General features: G+C 45.1%; 1 protein-coding gene across 1 annotated transcript; it reads left to right on the forward strand.

Annotated features, from left to right (window-relative positions):
• Positions 1-940: 940 nt before the first annotated feature.
• PHF5A (PHD finger protein 5A) lies at positions 941-15,400 on the forward strand. Its single transcript, XM_044301509.1, has 4 exons — positions 941-1,098; positions 3,650-3,673; positions 12,330-12,496; positions 15,189-15,400. Exons 1-4 carry the CDS (start codon positions 1,047-1,049, stop codon positions 15,276-15,278), a joined length of 333 nt encoding a protein of 110 aa, XP_044157444.1. The 5' UTR covers positions 941-1,046; the 3' UTR covers positions 15,279-15,400.
• Positions 15,401-16,463: the final 1,063 nt, after the last annotated feature.

Below are 16,463 nucleotides of genomic sequence, written 5' to 3' on the forward strand. Positions count from 1 at the left end.
GCAAACTGAGATGAAAAAAAAATAGGCAGCACTCACCAAGGTAGCAGTTAGCCAGATTCACATACCAGTGGTGACGGCCGTTTCGCACACGAGTGATCGTGCTTCCTCAGGCCACTACAGGTGCACGCTCATATGTGCTGACCTCTTATACCCTGGCATCAGGTTGCCATGGTAACCCACAACAACCAGGTGCCGTGCACACAAGAGATCATTGACAAACATGTTACAACAAAGAGATACAATATTACAAAAACGCATTTAAATCATTGCGGTCATTCAGACCAAGCTGACCTGTTGCTCCTGTACAAATGATCTCCGAAACGCGTTATTTCTGCAATAAATCAGACTTTTCTCAGATACTCAATTTTATCTATTGATCGACTCAATACATTAGGACAAATTAGTTTCTTGCGCCAGGGGATGCTTTTACAAGTTCTAAGGGGTTATAGACAGAGAGTGTTATAAGGGGGTGCCATGGCAGCCAGAGGCCTAACAGTGGCCCCCCAGGACAACCATGTACAGATGCCTAATGACATAATGCACATAGTCCACTGGGACAATTTTTTTCTTGCACTTCAACATCCATTTAAAAATATTAGCAGATAAATCACCGGATTATAGATATTTTAAGGTCCAAATTGCACCAAATAATGAGTTATCTAATATACAAATAGAAACCAGACACTTTAGTAAGGGGCCATTTATTACTGCACATTTAAGCATTAATTCCCCAGGTCAAAACGAGGGACATTTAAGGATCACAGAGGGACTTGGGTCAAAAAGAGGGACACTTGGGAGGCATGCTTTTAGCTCTCGACCGTGCCTGCTCTGTGCCCTGAACCATTGTCAATAAAGAAAATTGTAAATAAAAAAAAGAGGGGGAAAAAAAAAAGAGAGCGCTGTATCACGTGAGCAGAAAGTATGCGAGGTCATAGTTCAATGAAAATGGCAGCCAATCAGGTGCGGGAACTGTGCGTGTGAGAACGAGGCTAGAGACGCAGACCGGCGTGTTTCAGTGGTGATTCCGGCCCGGGGAAGAGGGGAGAATGGCGAAACATCACCCTGATCTTATTTTCTGCAGGAAGCAGGCTGGAGTGGGTAAGATGCCGTCAATCCGGACTAAGCACCACTGGAAGGGCTTTCAGTGGTAGCAGACATGGCGCGCCAGTTCTCATGTATTAGCAGGGACGTGGACGTCCACGCAGGGTGTAGAGGGTGGTGGTCCTGTAAGTCCTGCCACTCTGTTCCCTGTGCTGGTCAGTGACCCCATTACCAGCGATGGCCTGCCCAGGACAGCCCTGTTTCTGTATTCTAGTGGGCCCGTGAGCTATCGGCTGTGCTGTGGATACCTCAACCCATAAACACGTATGGGTTTTGCATCAACATACCCGCATTTACAGTGTGTTTTGGAAGAAAATGCTCCATAAACGCAGGTATGTTGATAAAAACTTTTTGGGGGGTTCATTTTTATTCCCCACCCCCTTTCCAAGCCAAAATGTGGCACACCTATGACGTGTGGCAGAACCCTCCGAATGCATGGCCTGAATAGCATATCAAGAATAAAAACTACTGGCATAGTTTGCTTGGGAACAGAGGGCTCAAAGACAAGCAAAAAGCACAAGCATCGGGAGCTAGGTGCCAGGTAATGTGGTCACCATGGTACAGGTCCTCTTTAATGAATAGTCGGTATCTTGTGCAATTCCCCCTTTTTTATTTTTTTCCCTCCTCCTCAGTACTTGTTTGCCTTGTACATTTACTGTTCTGTATCTATGTATTTTGGGCCTATTCTGTATGGCAAGATGAATTTGTTGGTTTTTGCTGATATTTTAATGATTAGTATTCTGAGACTTAAATACTGATGACCTGTCCTCTGATCGGTGGGGGTCCGACACCCGGGACCCCGACTGATCAACTGTTTGAGAAGGCAGCGGTACTTCTGTGAGCACCACGTCCTTATCCATGCTCAGCAAAACTTGTCATTTATACATTTAACGTTAGCGGTTATGCAGTGCTACGATATTGAGGAGCCATCCCCAGGATAGGTCAATAATATCAGATTGCTTGGGAACCAACTCCCGGCACACCGTCAATCGGTAGTGGTACTCATATGAGCGCAGCTTCCTCTACAAAGTACCTGCGCCGTCTTCTTTGTAAAGGTGACTGTGTAAGGGTACTTTCACACTTGCGGCAGGACGGATCTGTCCTTCCGCTGTTTCGCCGGACCGCCGCTCCGTCCCCATTGACTATAATGGGGACGGGGGCTGAGCTCCGGCGCAGCACGGTGAAAGCCGCCGGACTAATAAGTCAGACATGCAGGACTTTTTAGTCCGGTGGCTTTCGCCGTGCTGCTCCGGAGCTCAGCCCCCGTCCCCATTATAGTCAATGGGGATGGAGCGGCGAAACAGCGGAAGGACAGAGCCGACAGGGAGACCAGCCTGCCGGATCTGTCCTGTCTCAAGTGTAAAAGTACCCTTATTACAACTGCTCGTCCTATTCAGGTGAAGATGCGTGGATAGGTCATCAATATGGTGGCACTGCACAACCCCCTTTAAAGGGAACCTGTCACCACAGAATGTAGCACGTTATAGAGCTGGAGGAGCTGTGGAGAAGTGATACCTTTATATAACCTGCTGTGACTGACCGCTACGTCTGTATACACACTTAGGCCTTATTCACACATCAGTGAATCACAGATGTGTGCGGTCTGTGTCCAGACAGATATTAATGTTTGTTCACACATCTGTGATTTTCACTGACCGTGAGCGGAGAAACCATGCACTAGTTTGGTCCATGATGTGGACTAAACACGGCCATTGAAGTCTATGGGTCTGTGAAAACCACTGACAAAACCCAGATGGCACGTTCTGTCAGTGGTTTACATGGACCATTGGTTGGAGTTGTTCTGGAAATTAATTTTCAGCCTAGCATCGTCCACGGAATATTGATAACACACGAAATAAACACGGATCTTTCACAGACATGTTCACCAATAAACTGATGGCCATCTTGTCACAGATGTGATCCTGATATGTGACTGAGGCCTTACACAGGGAATGCTACCAGTCACTGATAACACCTCCCCTGTGTCTAAGTGGAGTCAGAAAAGGCTGAGATTTAAACTTCTAAGTCATAAGTTTTCCTGAATCTTTTCCCACTAAACCATATATCAATGTGCTCAGCTCCTCCTGCTCTATAATGTGCTGCCTGCAGATTGCACTGCATTTTGAGGTGACAGGTTCTCTTTAAACGGGTTATTGGAGTTAAATAAAAACTCAGGCAGCTGTAAATATGATAAAATACCAAAAGAAATGATACTTTCCTGCCCCTCTGTCATCTTCCTGGCTGCAGCAGTGACATGTGCACACAGGTTACTGTGCAGCCAATCTCTGGCTTCAGCAATGTATGGGACATCACTGCAGAGGTGATGTGGAAAGCACGGAAGGTCACAGCTTCAGCCACGAAGATAGGGGCAGTGGCGCATAATAAGCGGCAGGGGAGAAAGGTGGTAAATATCACTTTTTATTATTTTACACATTTTCAGCTGACTATTTATTTGACTCTGCCAACCCCTTTAAAGATGACTGTGTCAAATATCACTGTTATTGTTAATCCAATTTAATAATCTTTTTCTTTTTTCTTCAAATTTCAGCTATAGGCAGACTGTGCGAAAAATGTAAGTATTTTAAACATAATTTATGTAATCAAAAAATGTGACACGGTTGATCAGTACTTTTTATACTGATGCCCTATCCTCAGGATGGGCTGTCAGTATCTGATTGGTGGGGATCCCTCACCTCCACTGATTACTTGTTCTGCATTAGCTCCAGCGCCATCATTTGTGTAGTGGACAAAACTGGAAATTGCAGCGCTGCTCCCATTAACTTCAATGTAAGAATTACTTCATTACACGAAGGGTACAACTGTGTAATTTTGACGCTGGATCTACTGCAGAACAGCTGTTCATCGGGGTATCAACTGCCACAGATCAGATATTGATAGGTCATGAGTATAAAAGTACTGTAATACCATATATAGTTGGCACTTTAAAGATCTCGTCCATGCAGCGGGCGCCAAAGCAGCCAGGTTTATGCTGTTTCAAACAGCAGAGATCCATGGCGGATGTATTAGATCAGTCATAAGGCTGATTGCATACATTTAACCCCCTCAGTTGCTATGGTCATATGTGACCACAGCATCTGAGTGGTGCGGGAGCTGCGCGCTCCTGCTCCCGTAACAGCCCTCCCGTCTGAGATTGGGGAAACTGGTACCTTAGCGTAATAGCCAGAAGCCTTAAAGGGGTTCTACAGTTTGTTTTAACTGATTACCTATAGATCATCAGCATCTGACCAGCGGGCCCAGTGACGTCACGACTAGAGTTGTTGCGATATCAAATTTTTTATTCGGTTTCGATACCATGAAAAAGTATTGCGATACTCGATACCACACGAAAAAAATAAACCAAAAAGGCCACGTGCATTCTGCATTTTTTAAAATGGCGAATCGCGCAGTTTTTATTTATTTTTTTTCTGTTCCGGCGTTCACCACCTAGATTTTTTTTTATATTTTAATAGTTTGGACTTTTCTGACGTGGCGATATGTAATATGTTTATTTATATATTTTATATGTGAAATTGGGAAAAGGGGGTGATTTATACTTCATATTTATTTTTATTTTTTTGTTTTTTACACTTTTTATTTAATAACTATTTCCCCCCTTAGGGGCTAGAACCTGGGATCTTTCATCCCTTGTCCTATTCAGCCTGATAGATCTTTGTCCCTGCTGCTCTGTGCTTTGTGCACACTGTCCCTGCTGCTTTGTGCACACAGCATCAGGGATGTTACCATGGCAACCAGGGCTTCTGTAGCGTCCTGGCTGCCATGGTAACCGATCGGAGCCCCAGGATTACACAGCTGTGGCTCCGATCAGAAACTGCCACTGCACCACCAATAAGGGGGAGGGGAGAGGACCCTGTGCCCACTGCCACCAATTATTTTAATACTGGGGGGTTGAGAGGGGCCGGCGCACTGTGCCACCAATGATTTTAATGGGATTGGGGGGGCACACTGCACCACCGATGATAATTACCCCTTTATACAGGAGACATGTACTGGCAGATCAGCGGCAGTTAACCCCTTAGGTGCCGCACCTGAGGGCTTAACTGCCGCTGATCGCAGCTCCCTGTCAGGGGCAGGGTGCCGGCAATGCGATTCTGCTGCCGGCACCCGCCTCCTGTATTGTGTTAAAGACTGACTACTTTATATGGGACTCCAGACTTTCACTATTAGGCTACACAGAGCGGCGCCCAGCGATGTCTCAGCACTCACCATTAGTCCTGGGCACCGCTCCGTTCGCCCGCAGTGCCCCATTACTGTCTCCTCTCCTGCTCCACATGCTGCTGATTACTATTGGAGCGATGGGAGGAGACATCAGCTTCACTAGTGGGCGTTACTTCTCCCTGGCTGTAGCGCCGTCCAATCGCAGCGCAGGATGAAGGAACGCCCACTAGTAAAGCTGATGTCTCCTCCCATCGCTCCGATAGTAAAAAGCATGTGGAGCAGGAGAGGAGACAGTAATGGGGCACTGCGGGCGAACGGAGCGGCGCCCAGGACTAATGGTGAGTGCTGAGACATCGCTGGGCGCAGCTCTGTGTGGGAATAGTCCTATCATTGGTGGCGCAGTGCGTCCGCCCCTCCTCCGCCCCTCTCTTCTCATTGGTGGCAGCAGCACAGGGGGGAGGGAGGACAGCTTCCTTCTCTCCGTGCTGTTCAGAGAACATGAGCGCGCCGATAGCAGCGCGCTCATGTTCAGAGATACTAGACTGCGCAGAAGCGCAGCCCAGTATTGAAAAAACTGAAATCCCGGTATCGTACAGATACCGGGACAAAAGTATCGATTGGGTATCGAAATTTCGATACCCGCAACAACCCTAGTCACGACTAGTATTAACTGCCCGCTCCCAGGCCAGTACTAGTCGCGATGTCACTGGGCCAGCGGTAAACAGTGAGAAGGCCACAGCTGATTAGCGGGTGTTCCAGGTGTCGGACCCCCTCCCCCCGCCGGTCAGATCCAAAGGATAGATCATCAGTTAAAACAAACTGCAGAACCCCTTTAACCACTTCAACCCCGCTACCTAAAACCCTCTTAATGACCAGGCCACTTTTTACACTTCTGCACTACACTACTTTCACTGTTTATCGCTCGGTCATGCAACTTACCACCCAAATGAATTTTACCTCCTTTTCTTCTCACTAATAGAGCTTTCATTTAGTGGTATTTCATTGCTGCTAACATTTTTACTTTTTTTGTTATTAATCAAAATGTAACGATTTTTTGGGGAAAAAATGAAATTTTTCACTTTCAGCTGTAAAATTTTGCAAAAAAGACTACATCCATATATAAATTTTTTGCCAAATTTATTGTTCTACATGTGTTTGATAAAAAAAAATGTTTGGGCAAAAAAAAAAAAAATGGTTTGGGTAAAAGTTATAGCGTTTACAAACTATGGTACAAAAATGTGAATTTCCGCTTTTTGAAGCAGCTCTGACTTTCTGAGCACCTGTCATGATTCCTGAGGTTCTACACTTCCCAGACAGTAGAAAAAACCCACAAATGACCCCATTTCGGAGAGTAGACACCCTAAGGTATTCGCTGATGGGCATAGTGAGTTCATAGAACTTTTTATTTTTTGTCACAAGTTAGCGGAAAATGATGATTGATTGATTGATTTATTTTTTCTCCTTACAAAGTCTCATATTCCACTAACTTGCGACAAAAAATTAAAAATTCAAGGAACTCGCCATGCCCCTCACGGAATACCTTGGGGTGTCTACTTTCCAAAATGGGGTCACTTGTGGCGTAGTTATACTGCCCTGGCAATTTAGGGGCCCATATGTGTGAGAAGTAGTTTGCAAACGAAATCTGTAAAAAATGACCGGTGAAATCCGAAAGGTGCTCTTTGGAATGTGGGTCCCTTTGCCCACCTAGGCTGCAAAAAAGTGTCACACATCTGGTATCGCCGTACTCGGTAGAAGTTGGGGAATGTGTTTTGGGGTGCCATTTTACATATAACCATGCTGGGTGAGAGAAATATCTTGGCAAAAGACAACTTTTCCATTTTTTTTATACAAAGTTGGCATTTGACCAAGATATTTTTCTCACCCAGCATGGGGATATGTAAAATGACACCCCAAAACACATTCCCCAGCTTCTCCTGAGTACGGCGATACCACATGTGTGACACTTTTGCGCATCTAGGCTGCAAAAGTGCCCAAATTCCTTTTAGGAGGGCATTTTTAGACATTTGGATCCCAGACTTCTTCTCACGCTTTAGGGCCCCTAAAAAGCCAGGGCAGTATAAATACCCCACATGTGACCCCACTTTGGAAAGAAGACACCCCAAGGTATTCAATGAAGGGCATGGCGAGTTCATAGAAATGTATTTTTTTGGCATAAGTTAGTGGAAATTGATTTTATTTTTTATTTTTATTTTTTCTCACAAAGTCTCACTTTCTGCTAACTTAGGACAAAAATGTAAATCTTTCATGGACTCAATATGCCCCTCAGCGAATACCTTGGGGTGTCTTCTTTCCAAAATGGGGTCAGTTGTGGGGTGTTTGTACTGCCCTGGCATTTGAGGGTCTCCGCAATCATTACATGTATGGCCAGCATTAGGAGTTTCTGCTATTCTCCTTAGGCCCCATGCACACGGCCGTGTGCGGGCCGTGGAACCGTGGCCTGGATCCCTCCTGAGAGCAGGAGCGCACGGCGTCACTGGTTGCTATGACGCCGTGCGCTCCCTGCTGCCGGCACAGTACAGTAATACACTGGTATAGATCATACCAGTGTATTACTGTATTGCGGCGGCAGCAGGGAGCGCATGGCGTCATAGCAACCAGTGACGCCGTGCGCTCCTGCTCTCAGGAGGGATCCAGGCCGCGGTTCCACGGCCGTGAAACACGGCCGTGTGCATGGGGCCTTATATTGAGCATACAGGTAATGAGATTTTTTTTTTTCCGTTCAGCCTCTGGGCTGAAAGAAAAAAATGAACGGCACAGATTTCTTCATTCGCATCGATCAATGTGGATGAAAAAATCTCTGCCAAAAAAAAAGGGGAAAGGCGTCTGCCAGGACATAGGAGCTCTGCCCAACATCCATACCCACTTAGCTCGTATGCCCTGGCAAACCAGATTTCTCCATTCCCATCAATCGATGTGGATGAATAAATCATTGCCGGGATTTTTATTTTTTTTCTACATACAAAGTGTTTGCCAAAGCATAGGAACACCGCCTCCTCCTCAGCTCGTATGCCTTGGCAAACGTATCTGTTACTGCAGAGTAGAAATCTCGTCTTGCAGCGCCGCATACACCGACTTGCGTGTAATCTGACAGCAGCGCAATGCTTCTGTCAGAAAGCACATCAGTGCTGCAGCTAGTCGATCGGTTGGTCCACCTGGAAGGTAAAAAAATGAAAAAACCAGGCCGCAACGCAATAATTTTATTAACTTTGGAACAGAACATATAACTTTAACTTTTTGAACTAAACATTAACCTTTTTGCTTACTGTTTTTTTTTTTTGTTTTGTTTATTTTTAGTTTTTTTACCTTTTATAGAACAAACCTCTCCTTCCCCATGGGTCAATGTGCAAAGCGCAAATTGCCCAAAGATGTGGTGAAGTGCGTTATGCACTTTGTTCCAGGTGAAAGGAGATGTTTGCAGCAGCTGTGAGTGAATGGGCCCTAATAGCCCTGTGTGCCTGTCCTGTGAGATGTGATCCCTATGCTAGGTGTACCTGTGTGTGGTACTTTCGGAAACACTCTCCAAAGCATAGGGCAGGGTGGTCAGGACAGAAATAGCGGGTGTCACGCCTTATTCCACTCCTGCTACAGACACAATATTTTTTTCGGGGTGGCGGTCGGTTTGAGGTACCAGGAACGACACTGGGGAAATGTCGCTCGTGTAGACGGCTAACTACACTGGTGGATGGGGCCACGGAACCTCCTGGGTACAGGAGGTTCGCGATGATCTCTTCCTGAAATTTGAGGAAGGATCCAGTTCTCCCAGCCTTACTGTAGAGAACAAAACTATTATACAGAGCCAATTGAATTAAATATACAGACACCTTCTTATACCAGCGTCTGGTTCTGCGGGACACTAAATACGGAGCCAACATCTGGTCATTGAAGTCCACCCCTCCCATGAGCAAATTATAGTCGTGGACTGAGAGGGGCTTTTCAATGACACGGGTTGCTCGCTCAATTTGTATTGTCGTGTCTGCGTGAATGGAGGAGAGCATGTAAACGTCACGCTTGTCTCTCCATTTCACCGCAAGCAGTTCTTCGTTACACAAGGCAGCCCTCTCCCCCCCCCCTTGCAAGACGGGTGGTAACGAGCCGTTGGGGGAAGCCCGCGCGACTAGTTTGCGCGGTACCACAGGCGCCAATCCGTTCTAGAAACAAATGCCAAAAGAGGGCCACACTTGTGTAAAAATTGTCCACATAAAGATGGTACCCCTTGCCGAATAAGGGTGACACCAAGTCCCAAACTGTCTTCCCACTGCTCCCCAGGTAGTCAGGGCAACCGACCGGCTCCAGGGTCTGATCTTTTCCCTCATAGATCCGAAATTTGTGGGTATAGCCTGTGGCCCTTTCACAGAGCTTATACAATTTGACCCCATACCGGGCGCGCTTGCTTGGGATGTATTGTTTGAAGCCAAGGCGCCCGGTAAAATGTATCAGGGACTCGTCTACGCAGATGTTTTGCTCAGGGGTATACAAATCTGCAAATTTCAGGTTGAAATGGTCTGAGGGGCTGAATTTTGTGGAGCCGGTCAAAAGCAGGGTGGTTTCTGGGACGGGAGGTGCTGTTATCACTAAAGTGCAGGAAACGCAGGATGGTCTCAAATCGTGCCCTGGAGATAACAGCAGAGAACATGGGCATGTGATGAATTGGGTTCGTGGACCAATATGACCGCAATTCATGCTTTTTAGTTAGACCCATATTGAGGAGGAGGCCCAGAAGAGTTTTAATTTCGGAAACTTGGACTGGTTTCCACCGGAAAGACTGGGCATAAGAGCTTCCCGGGTTGGCGGTTATAAATTGTGTGGCATACCTGTTTGTTTCGGCCACGACTAAGTCCAAGAGCTCCGCAGTCAAGAACAGCTAAAAAAAATCCCAGGGCCGAACCGATCTGAGCTGTCTCAACCCGAACTCCAGACTGGGCAGTGAAAGGGAAAACTACAGGTGCGGCTGAAGTTGGGGACTGCCAATCAGGGTTTGCCAGCACCTCAGGGATTCTAGGGGCTCTACGGGCACGTCTTTGCGGTGGCTGCGACGGGGTGACTACTGCTCGTGCCACCGTACCAGCTTCAACTGCCCTTCTGGTGCTCGCCACTTCACCAGGTTGTACGGCAGTGCTGGTACTAAGTCCAGGAAGGGCTGGGCTGCTGGTGTATGCCTCACCACGTAATCCGACAGCACCAGCCCCACTCTGCTGCTCTTGAAGCGGATCCTGCACAACCTGCGGTCTAGCGACACGGGGCCGGGTACGCCTGGTGCTATCAGGGACCTCAGCCTCCTCGTCCGAACTTTGGGTCAGAGAGCCACTGCTTTCTACAGGTTCGTATTCTGACCCGCTATATTCGTCAGATGAGGGTTCCCATTCCTCATCCGACTGGGTCAGAAGCCTGTAGGCCTCTTCAGAAGAATACCCCCTGTTTGACATTTGGGCAACTAAATTTAGGGGTATTCCCTGAGACTACCCAAGAAAAAAAGCAAGCCTGTCTTACAAAGGGGAGGCTAACGAAGTACCGGAGGCCGCTGTGATTGATAAAAAATATCAAAACTGATTTTTTTTATCGCCGCAGTGCGTGTAAAGTGAATGTGCAGTGATCAAAAAAAAAATTTTTTTTTGTCACTGCAGTGGGGCGGGCGTGGGTGAACGCACGTGTGGGCGACCGATCAGGCCTGATCGGGCAAACACTGCGTTTTGGGTGGAGGGCGAACTAAAGTGACACTAATACTATTATAGATCGGACGGTGATCAGTTTTGATCACTTCCAGATACTATAAAAGTACAAATGCTGATTAGTGATACGCTAATCAGCGAATCAGTGACTGCGGTGCGGTGGGCTGGGCGCTAACTGAACGCTAAACTACCTAACCAAGGGGCCTAAACTATACCTAAAACCTAACTGTCAATACCAGTGAAAAAAAAGTGACAGTTTGCACTGATCACTTTTTTCCTTTTCACTAGTGATTGACAGGGGCAAGAAGGGGTGATCAAAGGGTTAATTGGGTGCTGGGAGGTGATCTGGGGCTAAGTGTGGTGTTGGTGGGTACTCACAGTGATGTGTGCTCCTCTGCTGGAACCAACCGACCAAAAGAAGGAGCAGAGGAGCACAGCAGCCATATAACCACATCATATTTACTAATATGATGGGTTAGCTGGCTGCTGATTCATTTTTTTGAAAATCATCAACCTGCCAGCCACGATCATTGGCTGGCAGGTTGATGACGAACTTGTCCTTTGAATTTTGCCGGCCCGCAATGCGCATGCGCTGGCCGGCTTTCCCCGAAATCAGGCGTCTCGCGAGAAGGACGCATCGGCGCGTCCACCCAGAACAACACGACCGCCGCGAAGACGCAATCCTGCGTACGGCGATCGTGAGCCGGTTAAGCAGGCTCCAACAGCAAATATACCAATACAGGCCACCAGGTGGCAGCACCGTATTGGTATATTGTAAATTAAGTGTTCAATGATCGCCATCACAGAACACAATGGGCAATCTAATGATTGCCAGTTAGCCACCCAGGGGGACTTAAAAATAAAATAAGTTATAAAAAAATATATAAAAGTTCAAATCACCCCTCTCTCCCCAAAATAAAAATACATAACCAATTTAAAAAATGTACACATCATGGGCATCACCGTGTTCAAAAACATCCGTACTATTAAAATTTAACACTATTAATCCTATATGGTGAATGACGTAAAGGAAAACAAAACTAAAATCGTCCAGAGTTTTCCTGGTTGTAAGTGGTAAATGTTACAGTTCTATTAGTTACTTCACTATTATTCAAGAAATTCATGCAGAGCAGATATATTGTGGTTCCTATTATCGTGGCAAATATCTGCATCTCTGCTTTTGGAGAAAATATTTGTCTAAGGTTACCTTTAGTCCTGATCCATAGTCCTTTGTTGGTCAGCCGGCCCACCACTGGTGTAAGTCAGCTGAACCTGCTGTATCATTGTTTTGTTAATGTTTTATATAAATTTCCTTGTAGCATTATTGGTTGCATTCGCTAACAAAAAACATTGGTTATTTTGTAGGTGACGGAAAGTGTGTCATTTGTGATTCTTATGTGCGCCCTTGTACACTGGTTCGGATCTGTGATGAGTGTAACTATGGCTCTTACCAAGGTCGTTGTGTCATCTGTGGAGGCCCTGGAGTGTCTGACGCTTACTATTGCAAGGAGTGCACCATTCAAGAGAAAGATGTGAGCACACTAATATATATATTATAATTTTTTTTTCAGATCAATACACTTGAATGATTTTTGTACAGAAAATGGACCAGAATGGATGCAGACTCTGGGTTTCTTAGCATGAGCCAATGATTTGTTCCCCAAAAAATTAATGGGTCTGTGCTCTATGTGGCTACAATCCAGATAGAGCACAGACTGATAAATTACTGACGTCTGAATCAGGCCTAACTATCATGCAAACTGTTTATACGTATGAATTTTTCAACCTTCCTACACTGTGTATGTCTGTGTGTGTGTATATATATATATATTATTATTTATTTATTATACATACACACGCACTCAATAAGGTCCTGGCAGGTTGTCATGTATATGTCATGATACTTAGTTCAGTGTTTGGACCAATAAAAGGTCCTCTTTATGGCCTTTTTAGATGCCATGATCAGGTGAGATCATGGCATCTAAAGGGTGAAAAACCCAGAATAGCAGTATCCTCTGCGGCCGATGAGGATGAAGCTGCAATTCTTATTTTGGCCAGCAGGGGGCAGGCCAACATAAGAAATGAGCAATCCTGAACAATTATTGGATCTAAAAAATCCATGATTGTTCAGAATAAAAAAATAATAATTGGATTTTGTAGGCTCAAATATGAGCTTCAAAATCATTTTAAAAAAAAGTTACGGTAAATATAAAGTTTAAATAACATCATGGGTATCACCGTAAACGCCCGTACTATTAAAAATATTTTTCTAATATGGCGAATTACATAATTGAAAAAAAGGTCCAAATGGCAAAAAAATTTTTATTTTTTATCGCTTCTCTTTCCCCAAAAAAGTAATATGTGAACAAAAGGTCACACACTCCAAAATTGTATATTTTTCCCCTCAAAGTTTAAACTTATTTTTACACTATTTAGACATATATATTGTAATCGTACTGACCCAGAGAATGAAGGGCACAGGTCAGTTTTGCTGCAAACGGAACACTGTGGGAACAAAACCTGTAAAACGGTGGAGGAATTGCATTTTTTACCAATTCCACCCCATTTAGAATTTTTTTTTCTCCTGCTTCCCAGTACATTGTATGCCATATTAAATGGTGGCATTAGAAAGTATAACTTATCCCGCAAAAAATAATCCATCATGCAGCTTACCCATATGTGAACGGAAAAAAAAAGTTATGGCTCAAGGAATATAGGGAAGAAAAATGTAAACGAAAAAACCTCCGGTATCCGAAGGGTTGAAGAGGCATTTTGTTTGTTATCCTCTATCCCATATAAATATAAGATTTGTGGGGGTCCTACCACTGGAACCCTCACCTATCACAAAAACGGGTACTCCTTACCCCTCGGATCACCCTGAAATGAAGGAGTGGCAGATCAAGCGTGCGCACTCTACCGGAGGTCCGGAGACAGATGAGTACAGCAAATTCCTGTAGAGATGAGTTGAGCTGCAGGTCGTATAGCCGATCTACTGCTCCGTTCACTTTAGGGGCTCTGAGAGGTGTGAGGGTGCTTGTTCCCAGTGGTAGGACCCCTACGATCTAATAGTCATTTCCCTGGGGATATCTTTTCGCAGCCAAAATACTCTTACGTTTGTCTGCAGTCTCCTTTATTCTGTTCCGTTTGCAACCTGCGTTTAGTTTCAGATTTTTATTTTACATGCTGGTTCCAGTTCTCTGCTTTCTCTCTACGCATGTGCACAGCCTGTGTGATGCTCCACCGCCATACTGCCTGTGTTAGCTGTAGCACCTATATATTCTCCAATATATTAATCACTCAAAGGCTTTGTGGTTTCCAGCACTGCCGGAGTATGCCTGGGCGCACTGGGTCTTACCATTATTCTGTAGAACATGTCCCTATACACTATGATACAGTTTACCATACTAGCAGAAGGACCCGGCTTTGCAGGGGTATATTTAATTTAATGTTTGTGTGTCGTTAAGATATCGACATCATCCGCTATAACAATGCCATCTACAGTACCCCGCCCCTTTAACAGTTACCTCCACAGCGCCCTCCCCTTTAACAATGACCTTCACAGCGGCTGACCCTTTATTAGTGACCTTCACAGTACCCTGTCTCGTTAAGTGATCTCCACAATAACCCGCCCCCTTAACAGTGACCTCTACAGCACCCTGCCCCTTAATACTGACCTCCATAACGGAACATCCCCTTAACTGTGACCTCCACCGTCACCGTTCCCTGCCCCCTTTAACAAGGGGCGTGGCCTAACCAGGTTTGGGGTTGCTTAGCAGGACCGGGGGGGCCAGGTTTTTAAGTCCATCTTTTGATGGTGGCCATCCTACCTGCATCCCCCTGAACTGTGACCTCCACAGCACTCTGCTCCCTTTAACAGTGTCATCCACAGCGTCCTGCCCCTTTAAAGCTGACCTAAAGCAGTCAAGAAAAATGTCTGGGTTGTTATGGAAACCTGGTGTAAAACTGTATGTGGAGACTAAGGGCCTGCAAGCTTCTATTTGCTGATAAGGGTCATGTGACTAGGCTTCTATTGGCTAATGCAGACATACACACATACATACACTCAGCTTTATATATTAGTAACGCAGTAATACTCCATTGTCAATTTGTTAATATGGATGTAGCAGAGTTAACAGACACCATAGAGGAAGAAAAGTGTATATTTTTAATTTGCTTGACTCTTCATTGACTTTAACCATTTACGTTTTGTTTTGTTTATTGCAGAGAGATGGTTGCCCTAAAATTGTAAATTTGGGCAGTTCCAAAACAGATCTTTTTTATGAGAGAAAGAAGTATGGCTTTAAGAAGAGGTAGTTCAGAGTCTGGACTGTGGGCGACGTTAGTTGTGCTTGGAAGAAACTGTACACATTTTTTATTCTCTTTTTTTATTTTTATTCTTGGATAATTAGATCAATAAATTCTGTTTCTACAGCCAACTGTATTTTTCTTTTTTGTTCTCACTATATCAGCATGTCTTGAATTCACAAATCTATCAAAAACACTGACATTTTTTCAGTTGCGTTACCGAGAATGGAGCCTGACAGCCTCTGTGCTGCTGTACAGGATTCATCAGGTACACCTTTAAGGGAAATATGTCACCACGTGCCTGTAAGGGTGGGTTCACATCACATTTTTACCTTCGATTTAACGTTTATGTTTGGGGAGGAAAAAAAGGATAGAAACGTGTAGCACACTATGCTTTTGCATCCTCCTTTTTTTTTATTTTTTTTATACAATTTAACTCTATGGTAAATAGATGCCACTGTTTTTTGTATACGTTAAAATCGGGATGCCCAACCTGTGGCCCTCCAGCTGTTGCAAAACTACAACTTCCATCGTGCCTGGACAGCCTACAGCTATTAGGGCATGCTGGAAGTTGTAGTTTTCCAACAGCTGGAGGGCCGCAGGTTAGGCATCCTTGTGTTAAACGGATGGCAAAAACACAATGTGAACCCACCCTTCACATTCACCTTCGGAGGAAAATCTGTGATCCCACCTCTCTTAGGTGCAAACATGTCTTAACACCCTAGGGTGGATTATAAACTTCAACCGAACCAAAGAAAGCTCTTCCTGGGAGTGCTCCTAGATTCACATCTTTTAACGTCCTTTCTACCCCTAGAAAAACGGAACAATCTACTTCAAAAGGTAACTCTCTTCTGCAGCCAAAGGATTTCCTCCATCAGGAACATTATGACCATCCTAGGTCTTTTGACGGCTACAATTACCTCTGTCAGATCGGCTCAGAGTCACACGAGAGTCCTTCAAGCCTTCCTCTTATCTTCTTGGGATGGAACAAATTCCGCCCTAGAGAAGCGTGTTGTCATTCCACATTTCGTAAAGAGGTCCTTAATGTGGTGGAGAATAGACAAAAATTTACAGAAAGGAGTCTATTGGCGTCAAGAAAAGCAAATGATCGTGACAACAGACGCTAGCTGTTCAGGATGGGGAGGTCATTCGGAGGGAAGAGTAGTTCAGGGTAGATGGGGAGAAGATATGTTA

This window comes from Bufo gargarizans, chromosome 7 (assembly GCF_014858855.1).
Source record: "Bufo gargarizans isolate SCDJY-AF-19 chromosome 7, ASM1485885v1, whole genome shotgun sequence".
Lineage (NCBI taxonomy): Eukaryota > Metazoa > Chordata > Amphibia > Anura > Bufonidae > Bufo > Bufo gargarizans.